Source organism: Oreochromis aureus, linkage group 18 (genome assembly GCF_013358895.1).
Source record: "Oreochromis aureus strain Israel breed Guangdong linkage group 18, ZZ_aureus, whole genome shotgun sequence".
Classification (NCBI taxonomy): domain Eukaryota; kingdom Metazoa; phylum Chordata; class Actinopteri; order Cichliformes; family Cichlidae; genus Oreochromis; species Oreochromis aureus.
Window position 1 is genome coordinate 2,266,002 of NC_052959.1, and position 16,556 is coordinate 2,282,557.

Sequence of the window (16,556 nt, forward strand, 5' to 3'; positions counted from 1 at the left end):
TGTTTGGAATCATGTATGATTTTCGTTCCACTTCTCACGTGTACACCACTTTGTGTTGGTCTTTCACCTGGAATTCCAATAACATTGATTCATGTTTGTGGCTGTAATGTGACAAAATGTGGGAAAGTTCAAGGGGGCCGAATACTTTTGCAAGTCACTGTAAATCTCAAGGTGGCAGAAGCTTTACTGACCTCTTTGAACAGATCTCTCTTCAGTTTTCTTCTCCGCCTGGAGAATGGATCTCAGTTCTGATAGGCTCATGAATATACATATTAATATGTATCTCCATGTTTGTACTATCTGTCAATAACATCATTTAGGAAGAAACATTTATCAGTAGAGTTTAATAATCTTAAGTATCTGCAGGTGGAGCCGTCGTCCTGCTTAAACCATGTTTTGTTTTTTATTCTCGCAATATAAGTTACGACATCTTTCATTAAAAATTGCTACTGGTACAAATGAAGTGTAACAGACAGTTTCATAAACAGATGCTAAGGAGTAAGCAGAATTCCCCACAAATTATCCACATGTCAGGAGAATAATCTCAGCAGACTGCCACTCTCCAGGGCTAAAGTATGTTTTAATCGATTGCCAAGGTAACATCCAAAAAAAGCAAAAATGCATCACTGTACATAGACACATACAGCACACACTAAAAATGACAAGGTCTGCAATTAGTTGTATTATATACACAGAAAGCTCTTCATTTCTCTGATTTAAAATATCTATATGCTCATTTTACCGGCTGCCTTTACTTACCCACACAGGATAAGAATATTACCCAAAGCATTGGCAGAGCTGTTCTACTGTTCAGAGAGGCAGACATCAAGTTCCCTGTGGAGCTTTTCATTCTTTGAAGTGTGTGTGTTTTCTACGATGTATATGTATGTGCTCCAAAGCTATGGTCGAAGGACAGCATATTCAGAAGAAATTCTGTGTTTTGTCATGATGCAGCCATGGTTTATTGTGATGATGATTCATTTATGTCTAATGTACGATTTGGTGTCTTAAATGTGTGATGAAAAAACTAAGAAATAAAAGTCATCTGCAAGCCACAGTGCGGTCTGCTTTTCCATCTCTATTGTCTGTTCCTGCTGCCAATACAAAGCGAGATCAGATGACCCCTGAGTGTCAGCACTTGGCAATGGTGGGAAAAAGGAACTCCCTTTTTAACAGGAGGAAACCTCCAACAAGACTGGGCTCTGGGAAGGGCAGTCATGAGCCACCACCAGCTGTGGGGTAAAGAGGTGCGTAGTGAAAGGATAAGATTGGATTGATAAGGAATTTGGAGATGTTTTATTAATTGTGCTTTGTAAGAAAGAATTATTTCATATTTGAAACATTTTTACCTTCAGATAGTCATAAATCAAAGACTAGGTGTCTTTGATTACCTGTTCTTAGGCAATTCACAGACAATTTCAAAGACAAGGATGGAAAGCTTCTGTTCAGACAGGTAGGGGGCCAGTTCTGCTGTAGCGCCTTTGAATCTGGCCTGAATGTTACATAGTGAAAGCTGAAAAAATGATCTGTCAGCTGCATCTGCTGACACATGGCTCCAACTTAGGAAGCGCTGAATTCCTGGTGCTGCGGCAGGCCAGCTGGGCCCAAGACCAGCCTTTGTTTACTGAAAATGAGTACAATGGATACAAGAGGGCTCACCAGCAGTGGCTGTTGACAGAAGTATGAAATTGATGTTTCTGCTACATTTGGGATCTGAATTATCGATGAAAACAACAAGATGAGATAAAAGTAGTAAAGTAATCTTCAGCTTTTATTTAACACTATTTATATACAAATAGAATAATTCATGGACCTTTTGTCTCCCCCCACTCGGGAGAAAATAGCTGCTAAATAGTCCACTGTGTTCACTAGCCAGCAGTGGTGAATTATAAGACCTGAACATTCAAATTTGAAACATACTGGGTCCAAAAGAAGAAAAAGGCAAAAGATTTGGCTCAGACACACAAATATGTTGGAAAGTCTTCCTAAGTAACTCCTGACAAAACAGCACATCAAACTGATGCAGATATGACATCAAAACGAACTTGCAACAGCTTCAATTACCAGCTGTCCGTCCATCTTCTTCTGCTTAACCAGTTCAGGGTCACAGTGGGCAAGAGCCTATCCAAGGTGCCATGGGGTGAAAGGCAGGGTACACCCTGGACAGGGTGCCAATGTTTTGCAAGGAGAAATGAGAGACAGACAGACAACTATTCACACGTATGGGCAATTTACATTCACCAAACTTAACCCCAGTAACTGCATGTCTTTAAACTGTGGGAGGAAGCCAGAGTACCCAGAGAGAAACCACGCAGACATGACGTGAAAGGAAAGGCTCCAGGCAGATGCTGGATCTAAACCCAGGACCCAGGTGCTAACTACCCCACCACTGTGCTGCACATTTACCAAAATACTTGTCAAACTATTTGCCTTTTTTATAATCTTAAACCATTTAAACATTTTTATAAATGAAGATTACAGATAAACTGTGATTGTGACTTAATAATATATTTCAGTTAATTTAGAAAAAGAAATGTTGTTTAATGAAAATGACTTTACAGTAAATGAGCTCCATGCAAACTAAAATTGAGTTGGACGCAGATTCCACCAAAAGACAGGCTAATAAATGATGCTGTACTTCAGGCATGAACATTCTAATAAGCTCACTCAGTTTGACAAAATCCAATCATTTAGACACAAATCATGACTTTGATGTAGCAGACTGGTTTTGGTTGCTGTTTTCCTGATGTACCCGATGATCGCACAAATGAAAGGACAAACACGGGTAAACGTGAAAAACCAAATTCTTGATGAAGTCTTTTACTTTCAGTGTCAACTAAATAAAGAACTTGAATATGAAATAAAGAAATAATACCCATAATACAGTGTAAACTTGGCTTCAGAGAGCAAACTTAACCCAAGCACTTTACACTGGTGCTGATGACTGAGACGTTTGGAGAGTTTTGTTTCTCTGGCGACAGCAGAGGACGGTCACTGTGACGATGACGATGAGGACTGTTAACATGATGAAGCCTGCAACAACAATCCAACCTGCAGAAAGAATGAGGGTCACTGTTAAATGGACTGGTTCTACCTGAGCACTCAAAGTGCTTTATACAACATGCCTCATTCACACACACACACACACACACACACACACACACACACACACACACACACACACACACACACACATATAAGCACTCTTTTCTTTGTCTAAGTGCGTTCTATCTAACATTCGCAAGATACTAACCCCAAGCTGCTCTCCGATGCATCTATTGGAGTATGAATGTGTGTGAATCTTAGCTAGGAGGTGCTGAAAAGCATAGAAGTGAATGTGGCATGTTGTACAAAGCACTTTGAGTGCTCTGGGAGAGTACAAAAGCACTTCATATAAATCAGTCCATTATCTTGCCCGAGGATAGTTTGGTATGTATGCTGGAGCAGCTAGGGATCAAACCATGAACCTTCTAATTACTAGATGACCCGCTCTACCCCACAGGAAATGTAGACAATCAGTGTTACCACCTACACGCTTCTTAATGTTTAAGACTTCACATCACTTAAATCACATCCTTTCAGCCAGTCCCTTATGTCTGAGAAAGTTGTCACAGTGGATGACTCCACATACTTGGCACAGATGTTCAATGCCCTCCTATTTATACAGCACTCGGAGTACACTAGCTTATGACCCACTGAGGCTGGGTGTGCCTCCTCCTAATCTTGAGCTGTTGATTTTTCACACAAGGCTCCAAGTGTTAACCACTATACTATGAAGCCAATGGAATCAAATCAAATCTGACAAAATACCAAATTAAGGTGTCTTAATTTCCAGCAGAGGGCAGCACTCTCCCTCTTATGCTGATATACACTGGTTGTTTATTACTCCGGTGTTGAGTACTTAATGAGGAAGAAGCTGCAATTGTAACAACTAATGACAAATAGTTTACAGAGTTGCATGTAGAATATGTGTACCTGGGGGGATGCCCGAGGCTCTTTCTGTGCACTGTTGCATGCTCCAGGATCCCTGCTGAGTGGCTTTGGGTCTGGAGATGATGAACGCTGCCACCATGAAACAGTAACTCTCTCCTTCATCCAGCCCCTGTATCTGTGTCATACTTGAGTTTGATATCACATCTCTCTAAGGGGTAACAACAGGACAGATTACTGTCATTCATCTGTAAACATTTAACCAACTTACCAATCAGACATTGAATGGAAACAGCCATAGGCCCTAAATCTAAAGGTCCAGATGAACTTGTTACTAACTAACTAACCACTATGTAGGTGCCTATAGAATGGGCTGACCACACTAAGCAGAGAGGGACCCATAGTAAGGCCCATTGCTAGCCCATATTTTTCGTGTGAGCAAGCCTAATACAGAGCACTAACAGAATTACATGAAAAGAGTATAATTTTTTTCAGTTTAACAACATAATTTGCAGCTCATTTTACTTTTAGTGTTAACATCAGATTACCTTTCCTGTGCTTCCAGACTTGTAGTAGCTGATCTTATAATTAAGATCTTTTTTGAAAATGTCCCTGATGCTGAGCTGCTTCCGACGATCATAAATGGAGGTTAAAGGATCTGTGATGTTCACTATTACTCTTCTATGATCCAATGGCTCCACAGTGAATCCCACAGCACTGATGTTACCTGGGGACAGGAGTAGCCAACAGTTATGCTGAGACTGCCTGCAAAGGCTTATTCACGCGCTAAAAGTCAATTCAGTTAGTTACAACATCATTACTAGAGTGAGTGAGTTGTTGAGTGGATGGGTACTCTACTAAACATTATGCAGAATGGAATGCCTAATTGGTGCAGGTATGGTAGCGCGTCGCGTGTGTGTGTGTGTGCGCGCGCATATATAACCTACTCTCTCTATAGGGATTGAACTTGGAAGAATAAGTGTGAGGGAGTTCATAGTCCATGTCCGTGATTTCTGTTAGAACATCAGCAGAGTAGGCCCTGTGAAATAGGGACACAAAGAATACATATGCTTTGGAGGCACATTCATCTGTACTTATATAGTACATTACAAGTTAAATGTTTGGACACACCTTCTCATTTAGTCGTTTTTCTTTATTTTCATGACTATTTACATTGTAGATTCTCACTGAAGGCATCAAAACATAGAGTTATGTCTTGATGCATTCTCAATCATCCAGGAAAGTAAATCTCCAAAAGTTGAATCTGTTCATCTGGACGTAGCGTTTTGTGGGAGAAACGTTTCGTCACTCATCCAAGTGACTTCTTCAGTCTCAGCTGACTGCAGGTTTCCCCAAACCTTATAAACAGTACATTTGCATAATCTCAGGACGTACTACATTTCACGGATCACATTAACTCGGTGGACCAACACATCAAATTCACCAGGGAGGATATGAAAAGTGGCAGGTTAGCCTTCTTAGACTGTGAGATTTCCATCAGTAATGGGGGACATCTAAAAGCTGACGTGTACCGTAAACCTACACATACGGATCAGTATCTAAGGTTTGACTCTCATCATCCACTGGAGCACAAACTGGGTGTCATCAGGACGCTACAACACAGAGCGAACACCATCCCCACTGACACAGCGGCCAGGGAGGCAGAAGAACAGCACATCAAGAAGGCCCTGAGTAAATGTGGTTATCCCAGCTGGACTTTTGTCAAAGCTGGGAAGGCACCTAAAGAAAGCTCCAGCCGATCCAGGAGAGAAGGACAACCGCTGCCCAGGCGAAAACCTGTAGTGATCCCATATGTGTCAGGAGTATCGGAGCAGCTGAGACGCATTTTTTCTAAACACCGGGTCTCTGTGGCTTTTAAACCCCAAAATACGCTGCGCCAAAAACTGGTCCACCCCAAGGATCGGGTCCCCCGACACAAACAGAGTAACATAGTGTACGCTGTTAAGTGCCAGGAGGATTGCCAGGATTTATACATCGGGGAAACCAAACAACCGGATGGCACAACACAGAAGAGCATCCTCGTCAGGCCAGGACTCTGCAGTCTATTTACACCTACAGGCCAGTGGACACTCTTTCAATGATGAGGATGTACACATCCTGGACAGGGAAGAACGCTGGTTTGAGCGCGGAGTCAAGGAGGCCATTTACGTGAAAAGGGAAAGACCATCTCTGAATCGAGGAGGGGGCCTAAGGGTACATCTTTCGCCATCTTACAATGCTGTGATTGCAGCCATTCCCCAACTCTCTGTGAATGGGACTCATGGACATTGATCAGCGTTCTTTGATCAGTGGGTTTTGGTCAGTGATTGTTGATCAATGGTCATGGGAATTTGCATAATTATGATTAAGGAACTGACCTCACAGCCCATTGTTCCTTCAGTGGGCTGGTTTCAGTCATTATGCAAATGTACTGTTTATAAGGTTTGGGGAAACCTGCAGTCAGCTGAGACTGAAGAAGTCACTTGGATGAGTGACGAAACGTTTCTCCCACAAAACGCTACGTCCAGATGAACAGATTCAACTTTTGGAGACACATAGAGTTATGTAGTAAACAACAAAGTGTGAAGCAACTCAAAAAAATGTTACGTATTTTAAATTCTTCAAAGTAGCCACTCTTTGCTTTGATTACTGCTTCACACACACTTGCCATTCTGTCGATGAGCTTCGTAAGGTCGTCACCTGAAATGGTTTTCCAACAGACTTGAAGGAGGAGATGATGAGAACTTGTTGACCTTTTTGCCCTCATTCTGCCAACCTGATTTCTGCTCAACACAACTGATGGTCCCAATCCCATAAAGACGGCAAGAAATTCCCCCGACAAGTCACACCTGTGAAGTGAAACCATTTCAGGTGACTATTTCATGAAGCTCACTGAGAGAAGGCCGAGGGTTTGCAGCGCTGTCAACAAAGCCAAAGGTTATTTATCAATGTTTTTTTTCTTGCTAGATAATTCCATATATGTTGCTTCATATGATTTGATGTCTTCAATTTGTAAAGTAAAGATAAGAAAAACAATTAAATGAGGTGTGTCCAAACTTTTGACTGGTAGTGTACATATAACTTTTCTTGAGTAAAATCACAGAGCACAAATATTGCTGACAATAAGAAAAAAATCAAAAGTAAAAGTATAAAGTAAGCTTGATGTAAACCTACCAGATGTCTTTAAGGGTGATGGAAGTATTGTTCTTACCTATCCGAGGCTTTTAGGGACTGTGTCAGGTCACATTCTGATGCTGATATTTGGATACAATTAGGACTTTCTTCCCAGTTTGCTCCTTCACTGCAAGTCACACGGCAATTACTGTCATTCTGACATGCGCTTATGAATACAGTTTTTAAAACTCAATTGAAATGTTCAGCTTGACATGTCTGGATTGAGTTGTTTTTTTGGCAAGCAAATATTTCCTCCTGTAGACATAGTGATAATATATGCGAGCAATACATCTAGGTTAATTCACTTTTTCAGTTATTTATTTTAATCACTGTGACTGTCTGCCTGGAGGTGTGAACTCTTTCTTTAGGTTCTAGGTGTTCTTCCTTGATGACAGATGCAGGACACTTGAAATATTTGGGCTGGACCTATTTAAGTAGTCTTCCCAGCTAATGGGGCTCTCTGGCTCTCACCTGCCACCTTGACTTCCCATTGAACCCCATGAGTTGTATGATATTGTTAAAGATGTTCATTAGAAACTAACATAGTGTTGTGTTGCAGCCTTTCAAGCCAATTATAACATAATTGAAGCTTGTCTAAGGACACAGTTTATTAATAATTTAATTGTAGCCTTGGAGCTGTGTTGTTTTTTTGTTTGTTTGTTTATTTTTTGTTTATGTTTTTGTTTGTCTCTGGGCTTGGTGTGGCCTTAGTAGTTTGTTGGGTTTTCTGTGTAGCAACCCCGGGATGGCTCTGGCATGGGTTAGTTCATCGGAATTTCAATCTTTCAGATAGAGAGTAAATTAGGTCAGTTCTACAGTAGGTTAGGTGGCAATATAAATTTTTAATTGATCAGTATGTGTGAGGTGTCCTTCAGTGTTGGAGTCATTACTCAAAAAAAGTAATGTATTAGACATTATTCAACATATTATTCAAGAAATGAAATATGTCATTAATTAAGTTTTTCCCCTCACTCTTAACTAACCGAAGCCTTTCATTGAACTACCAAATAAACACATTGGTACTCTCTCTGTGGCCAGGACACGTGGCAGCACTTCTGCTATCATTTGCTCCTTGCTCCTTACATTGCACTTAAGTTATTTTATCTTCTTCTCCTATTCTAAAAGAATCTGAATGTAAATCTACATGCTGCCAATGGAGAGATGTCAAAATGTGTTTCATTGTTCTTGTAACAGTGACAATAAAGATCTATTCTATTCTATTCTATTCTATTCTATTCTTCTATAATTTTGTTCATATTTAACAAAATAAAAATGCAGACACAAGTTTGTACTCTCTGCTCATATTGCCTTCATATTAAATAATTTTTTGCATTTTAAAGAACTTCCTCCCTAACAAAAAAGTAACTTCAAGAGCCATATTGCGTTATATTTCTTCATGTCAATATATGGGCCAGAAGTAGGGGTGAAGTGGGCTGAAAGTGGCCCCCGGGCCGTGAGTTTGAGACCCATGTTCTAAACACTGTGTCTCTATGGCTTTCAAACCCCAAAACATAGTGCGCCAACAATTGGTCCGCCCCAACGATCTGGTCCCACAGCTCAAACAGAGTAATATAGTGTACACCAAACCTGTTTAAAGGGCCACATGCCCAGACGCAACCTCAGAGGGGCCCTGCCTGTGGCCATGGCAGAAACGCAGAGTAAAACAAACAAACCACACAACTGGCAAGATAATCTTTGAGAAAATGTCAGCTTTTTTTGAGGACAGTGGTCTGGATATGAAGCATGTCTCTGTGGCAGGAAAAGTGAGTGGTTTGGCTGTTGCACCTCAAATGAGAACCTTACATTGCATTGTGCAACAGATGGTGTTGTGCGCAAAACTAAGCACGGAGCTAAAAACAACAATGGACAGTGTGATGGCTACAATTAATTTTATTCGCTCAACATCAAGCCTCCAGCACTGCTTATTCCGCATGCTGCTCTCAGAAATGTCTGCTGAGCACCATGACCTGCTATTGCACAATGATGTCAGGTGGCTGTCCAAAGGCAGGGCACTGGAGTATTTCTGTAATCTCAAAGAGGAGATCACAACTTTCCTCTGCAACAGCAGGCGAAAAAAAGCAGAAACACATTTGAACTGCATAATGGACAACAGCTTTATGGCTAGTGTCTGTTTTCTGAGCGACATACTCAAAACACGAACGACCTTAATGTGGGACTACAAGGCACCGGCAAAACTGTCACTGAACTTGTGGAACAGATGCGTGCACTCCAAGCCAAGCTGAACCTTTTCGCCACTGACTTGAGCACAGGCGGGATGCTGCATTTTCCAGGACTCCGCAAATGCATCTCATCTCCGGCACAACTCATGGATGTGATGACTGATTTCATTGCGAGGTTGAAAGAGAACTTTTCTGGTTGATTGGATGGACTTGCTCTACGCACAAAGGTGATGAGTTTTGCCAGAGACCCATTTAGTGTTTTAATAGAAGGGGACTTATCCGTCAGAGCAAAGGAAGTGATCCCTTCCATTAATGAGGGGAAGAAGAGGTTGACATACAGTCATCTGTAGCCAGGGCACAGGATGTTTGCACCAACAGATCTTTGGAGTGATGTCAATACACACCAGTTCCCTAACATTAAGAAAGTAGCGGTCGTCATCCTCAGTATTTTTGGGTCAACGTAGACATGTGAATCAAGCTTTTCCCACATTAACACAATAAAAAGCAGCTCTCGTTGCTCACTGACTGACAACACGCTTCACCATTGCCTTCAAAGGTGCACTGACATCTTACGAGCCAAAAGTTGCCTCTCTTGTTCAGAAAAAAAATGTCGGGGTAACTGTAGCCTAATAAATCAACATAATGTGGAATGTCTAACAAGGTGTTTATTTATAACAAACCTGTATTCCCTCAGTGTGCAGCCGTAAATGTTGTATTCATATGTGTTACTGCTATGGGTTTGTGCACTGATAGCTTTGATAGGACTGATTGTTCTTTTTTAATTCTGTTAAATGCACTTTAAGATGTGTCTGGGTCACAAAAGCATGAACTTTATTTTGAAAGGGAATTGTCCAAATATATATATTTTTTTAAATTTTAAATGTGAATTAAAAAAAGTATTGCTACCGCAGGCTCTCTTCAGCTATAGCTCATATGTATGTTTTTTTCGTGTGCATGCGTGAGATGTCGCCAGATTTAAAAGGGAAAAAATGAATAAACATCACTTTTTTTCAATACATTTGTGTTGGTTTGAAGCTTATCGTGGTCTACTGCTTACTGGCTGCTTAAAAATATCTGGCCCAGATATATTCCTTGGTTTGAAAATCTGACCTAACTAACTTTATAACCGCGGTGTACACTCTTGTGCCAGGAGGACTGCCATGATTTATACACTGGGGAAACCAAAAAAACATCTGGATCCATTTCAGTTCGCATACCCGTCAAACGGATCGACCAATAATGCAATTTCAACTGCCCTTCACTCAACCCTCACACACCTGGACACTAGAGACTCATGTATCAGAATGCTGTCCATAGACTTCAGTTCAACATTCAACAAGACCATTCCACAGGAACTCATATATAAACTGGATCTGCTGAGGATCAGCACCTCGCTGCTTCCTTAATGGTTGCTGGATTTCCTGACAGGAGACAGCAGGCAGTACAGGTCAGCAGCAACACCTCCAGCATACGAACGCTGAATACGGGTAACGGAATACATGTACCGGCATTATGTATTTAAAATACAAAATATTAGTAGCTAACTGTATTCCGTTACAGTTACCACTTAAATATGTTATAATTAGAATACAGTTACTTTGTTGAAATAAATGGATTACACAGCGGTCTTTTCCTGTTTCATATGTTAGGCTATGCCCTCTCTATCCTTTCTCTAATTTTGGTAATTCCACGCATTGCCGGAAGCCCAAACAAAACACAGAATAAGAGGCTCTAATGTAAGTGTCCTGTTAATGTTGGTGGCGTCAGAAGACTCCAAGCTAAAAAGCGCCTTGAGGGAAATGTTGTTGTGATTTGGTGCTATATAAATAAAATTCAATTGAATTGAAAAAAAATTCCATCTGGAAGTAAGTTCTTCTTTTTAAAAAAACTTGTTTTAACATTAGCAACTTCAGTACTGTACTAGCTGTGTAATTTATTTGTTTTAGTTGATGGTAACTAACCTGGATTAGGTTCCAGCAGCTTAAGAACACCACACACAACTTCAGTACAATGTTTAATGTACTCAACAAAACAACATTTGCTAAATCAATGTAATTTCAATTCAACTATTAATGTACTGGGGATGCAGTCCTGCAGGATTACAACATGCTAGCTGCAAAATAATCTAATGTGTACAAGTTCTGCAAATAAAGAAGTTCTGAAAGAAGACAGAAAGAAAACATATTACTGATAAAGAAATAGTTTTCTATGTGAGGTCACTGCAAAAAGTGCAGCCTTACCTAATCTCCACCCTACTGTTACTCATTTTATATTAAGATTTAGAAATCTAGTTGGTATTGTTTTCAGAACTGCACATGATTATTTGCAGCTAGCAGGTTGTTAATGCAATCCATCAAGTCTAACAGTCTGCAGTCTGTGAACTAACCTCAGCTAACGCCAGCAAACAATGTTAACTTGGTGGCGAGTAGCCTTCAGTAATAGTAATAAATCACACAGCAATAGTACATACATGTAGTTGTAAATAGCACGAGAATATATCAAGTAATCCAAAGTATTCAGATTACATTACTGACATTGAGTAACTTAACAGAATACATTACAAACTACATTTTGGGCCATGTGCTCTGTAATCTGTAGTGGAATACATTTTAAAAGTAACCTTCCCAACGCTGCTCCCCAAGGATGTGTGTTGAGCCCACTTCTCTTCACTCTGCTGACCCACGACTGCACATCATCACACAGCTCCAACTTCTTCATCAAATTTGCAGACAATATAACTCTGGTAGGTCACGTCAGCAACAACAATGAGACCTACTACAGGAGTGAAGTTACTAAAGGAGTTATTAGTGGTGCAGTGACAACAACCTTTCCCTGAACTTGGAGAAGACTAAGGAGATCATCATAGACTTCAGCTCAAACCATGTATGCTCCATTTACCATCAATGGTGCTGCTGTGGAGAGGGCAAGCAGCACTAAGTTCCTGGGCGTGCACATCTCAGAAGGTCTCTCTTGGTCAAAGAAAACAGCCTCACTGGTCAGTAAAGCCCAACAACGACTCTACTTCCTCCACAAACTCAGGAGGAAGAGCCTCAAAATGCCCATCCCCACGAGTTTAAAGGCATTTTAGTGTCAGGGTTACAATTAGATTATGGTTAGGTTTATGCTGAGGGTCAGGATTAGGCATTCATTTCTGATGGTTAGGGTAAGTGGCTAAGGAGAGTCTATTGTCAATATGATGTCCTCACAAAGATATGAAAACAAGTGTGTGTGTGTGTGTGTGTGTGTGTGTGTGTGTGTGTGTGTGTGTGTGTGTGTGTGTGTGTGTGTGTGTGTGTGTGTGTGTGACTCACCCAGAAAACCTGACAGTGTATGTGTAGTCAGAGGATGTCACACTCCAGCGAAGATGGGTGGTGAAGTCCAGAGACACCCAGTGGACATTTTGTGCTCTGGGGACTGAGTTCACATCTGTGAATAAAATAAAACATCGTCAGTATTTTCCAGTTTTCCATGACTCCTGCTTCCTGTTTTCTTTGGGTTTTTGTGTTTGTTTTACAATAACTGAATCAAATTAAGTATCTTAATAAACCATTTATTAAAGCTGGACAAAATGCTCACACTCCCTCCACATCTTCATGCTCGTAATCAGAACCAAATTAGAGTCAGATTGTGACTTTGATTTGGTTCAAATTAAAGTCACAAACAGAACAAACAAATTCAAACATAATTTTCAGGCTTTAAAGAGTGAGAGAATCAATATTTCAAACATGGTGTGGGAAAGAATTCTGAAGATGAGGGGGAAATCGGTTAAAAGCTCTAAAGTCCAGAGGTGGTCAGATGAGCAGATGGCATAATGACAGTAAAAGAGAAGGAGGATCTCAGAGTACAGGAAGGAGAGGTGATGTGATGAAGATCACATTATTACACAACAGTATGTGTACCTACCAGACGAATCTCACTTTGTCACCGTTTGACTTGAGAAAATTAGCAAACAACTAGAAAAACTTGCATTTCCTGTGAAAATGCAGTGTGAATGCTATTTAGTGGAATCTGCTGAAAAGAGGTGAAAAAGCTGAACTTTGCTAAAAAAAAGAGGTGAAGAAGCTATAATTTGTGCTGAAAAGAGGGGAAAATTTTGAGCTGTCTGGTGAAAAGAAATTTTGGCATGGACGAGATTCGGAACCAGCTCTCCGAGTCTCAAAATGGCTGCTCATCTCACTGAGGTAAAACACAGCTCACCCTGGCGATCTAAATCAGCGAACACACTTGTAATGTGGTCCTATTCATCAAAATAGGCCAAAAATGGCATAAAAAGCTTAACATTTCAAAAAGTATAAAAGTTATGAGCACCAAACGATATAGTAGGTATTAGCAGAAGGAGCAGAACAGTTTAAAGTTTGAATGGTGAAAATCGGATGGAAACTGAGGGAGTAGTTATAATATTACTTGCTCCGTTACTAATATTAGTTGCCTTACGGCATTCACACAATCAATATTTAATTTTGCATAAGCAGTCAATGAGAGCCAAACTTGGGTGGATGGAAAAGGTCTAAATGGACGGAGAAAGCTAGATGTCATCAGAATAAGAATAAAAATGCAAATGCAGTTATCTTTCAAATGTGACCAGAAACCAATAGGACCATACCACTGCTATTTTCTAAATACTTTTCCATCAGATTCTCTGCCATATTTCAGTGGATTTCTTAATCTATTATTGTTGGACATTTTACTGTATCATAATACTAAGCATGAAACTTCTGTCTGTGTTCTCTATCAGATGAAGTAGAGCCTGGCGTGTTTTAAGGACAAAACTTTGATATGTCATATGCTAAACTGAAACAAGATATGACACTGGTGTCTAGGTAAAATGTCTAACACAGCCTCTGTCTGTCTGTCTGTCTGTCTATCTATCTGTCTATCTATCTGTCTGCCGATCATGTGCTGTGCGTTTTACCTGCAGTGGTTATGCCGAAGGCAGACAGAAAGAGTCCCAGCCAAAGCAGAGTTTTTACAGTTGCCATGTTAGTACCAGTGTGTCCTTTCTCTGTCCTGATCTGTTAGCTGAAGAGAGCAGAAGGAGCTGAAAAGGATTGGTGCCGCTTCCGTTCAGCTGCACACACAAGGGTAATGGGGTGGGGTATGCTGAGCCTTCCCACATGTTTGCCTCAACATTGGGGAATGGGGGAGGAGATGTTCTAAAACAATTTGCTCAATCCGAACTGTTTTCCTTCTTATTCATCCCCTTTACAACGTTTACTGGAATTGAACTGTGATCATGCAGTGTCCAAGCTTTCTACACAGCAAAAGAATACTTATATTTACAGTTAACCTGTCTTATCATGAAGTTCTTCTTTGTGGGAAGGAATTCGCCTGCACTCCATGGTCTGTCTGTTCAATGGTGTTTTTGTGCGTGCATGCAGTTTGATGCCCTGTTGCCTTGACAACCAATAGGCTTTGTGTGAGTGGTTCAGTTTTACTCACTTCTAGGTTTCCGGGAAACTTGTTTCCTTCTAGTCTCACTCAGCAGCAATGCATACTCAGTACATAGAAATACCACATTATTATTACATTGCATTATTACAATTTTTGCTCAGTCGCTTTGAAACATTTCCCAAAACACTTTTAAAGTTCTCAGCAGTGAAGAAATATTTCCATAAACAGCATGTATGAAATACACTGCAGCTCACCCAGAGCATCAATTCATATTTTAAAGTCACATGTTTGTGTCAGTGAAAAGGTAATTGCCAACAAAATTAAAGGTTTAGAAATGTTGTAATAATAATTTCTCATCTTCCAATTTCACAATCAGGTCCAAAACATTTGTGACAGTATACTTGAGCTTGAAAAAAACTGTTAGGAATGACTGGATGTTATTAGTGGGTCCAAACATTGCAGTAAATACTTCTTACTATGGAACAGGTGAAGAACAAGCAAGTACACACTGAATCAGTCCACTGCAATGAGATTTATCTGGTGAGCACTCAAAAAGCACTTGATTCAATGCTGTTTTTAAGAGCTTATGTATCTCACATCAGACAACATAGAATCACCAGGTGAATACCATGTTTACCAGTCCCATCAGGACAGAAGGTTTCTTGGCAGGATGAAGGAGATCCTGCTTTGAATCAACACATGAAATGTAAATTGTTAATTTGGTAGAAATGTTAATAATGTATATTATAATTCCAACAAAGCTTCATCTTGGAATATGACTGGCAGCTGTAAGTCTGACAAAATGTCAGCATATTTATGTGCATATAAATGCATGGTTATCATTTGATAATGATATTTAATCTATAAAAACATAAATTATTTAATATTTTAGGAAACTTGGGGGAAACTAAGCTATTGAAGTAACCGTGAGGAAGAACTGAGGCTTTTCGTTCATTAAAAAACTAAAAATATATCACTTTGTTTTTCTAATGTTGGTTGTACAAATGCAACAAAAAAAACAAGACATTTATGAGAACTTTTGCAGACTCTACCTTCCCTTTGCTCTCTATCCATTAGTCCCTTGGGTGAGCAGAGCAGGGAAAAATGCCAAGGAATGTGGCTGTGAGGAAAACAGTAAGCTCTTTTATATGCTTGTGGGAATTCATGCTTCCCATGATTTCACCTATTTCAGATAATCTAAAAACCTCACTGGGAGCCAGTAACTATGTGGGAAAAGTTCAGCCGTCTCAGTCATTTCCATGAAACCTTCTGGTATCACGTAAGCATCAGAGAGACAAATGTTGGACCCCTCCTCCACATGTACACAGGAACACACACTTACTCCAAAAACCCACAAGCGTACAACGTATTTGTCTTTTTTGGTTAGTTTTACTCCAGGATTGTTTTGTACATTTCACTTTGTCTAGCTTTTTTAATTTATGTTCGAGCGGATTAAATATTGGAAACAGCTTTACGTGGTAACGCGTGTGTCGTTTCTTCTAGGATTTCCTGCGTTAAAGTGTCTGAGTATCTGCTTTGTTTCTTCTCAGCACTGGTTAATAAACAAAGCATTGCTGTAAACAATGAGAGCCCACACACATGTTTCTGATCACTGCAGCACCAACACCAGCACACACATGCAACATGAAATCAGTGTGATGGTGCAGCCAGTCTTTTAAAATTCACTGCTCAACAACCAATTCAGTGTTTACATCAAGTAAACATAGTGATAGGTCCAAAAGTAGTTGAACTGCAATGGATTATTTTTCCTTTTGTAAGTGCAGTTTAACACTAAATGAAGGGTTTAACAGAAGTATTGCATTACCTTTTAAAGAATGAACACCATTTCTATGTGCAGTGCTTCATTTTCAGGGGCTAAAA

The 16,556-nt window shown here is 40.1% G+C and overlaps 1 protein-coding gene across 1 annotated transcript; it reads right to left on the reverse strand.

The window, feature by feature from the left end:
* Positions 1-559: 559 nt before the first annotated feature.
* Positions 560-14,367, reverse strand: LOC116335827 (tissue factor-like). Its single transcript, XM_031759600.2, has 7 exons — positions 14,197-14,367; positions 12,596-12,710; positions 7,142-7,231; positions 4,878-4,969; positions 4,479-4,657; positions 3,976-4,141; positions 560-3,051 (listed from the first exon to the last, which is right to left on the reverse strand). The coding sequence occupies exons 1-7, from the start codon at positions 14,261-14,263 to the stop codon at positions 2,927-2,929; spliced, it is 834 nt and encodes a 277-aa protein (XP_031615460.1). The 5' UTR covers positions 14,264-14,367; the 3' UTR covers positions 560-2,926.
* Between the last annotated feature and the right edge of the window lie 2,189 nt (positions 14,368-16,556).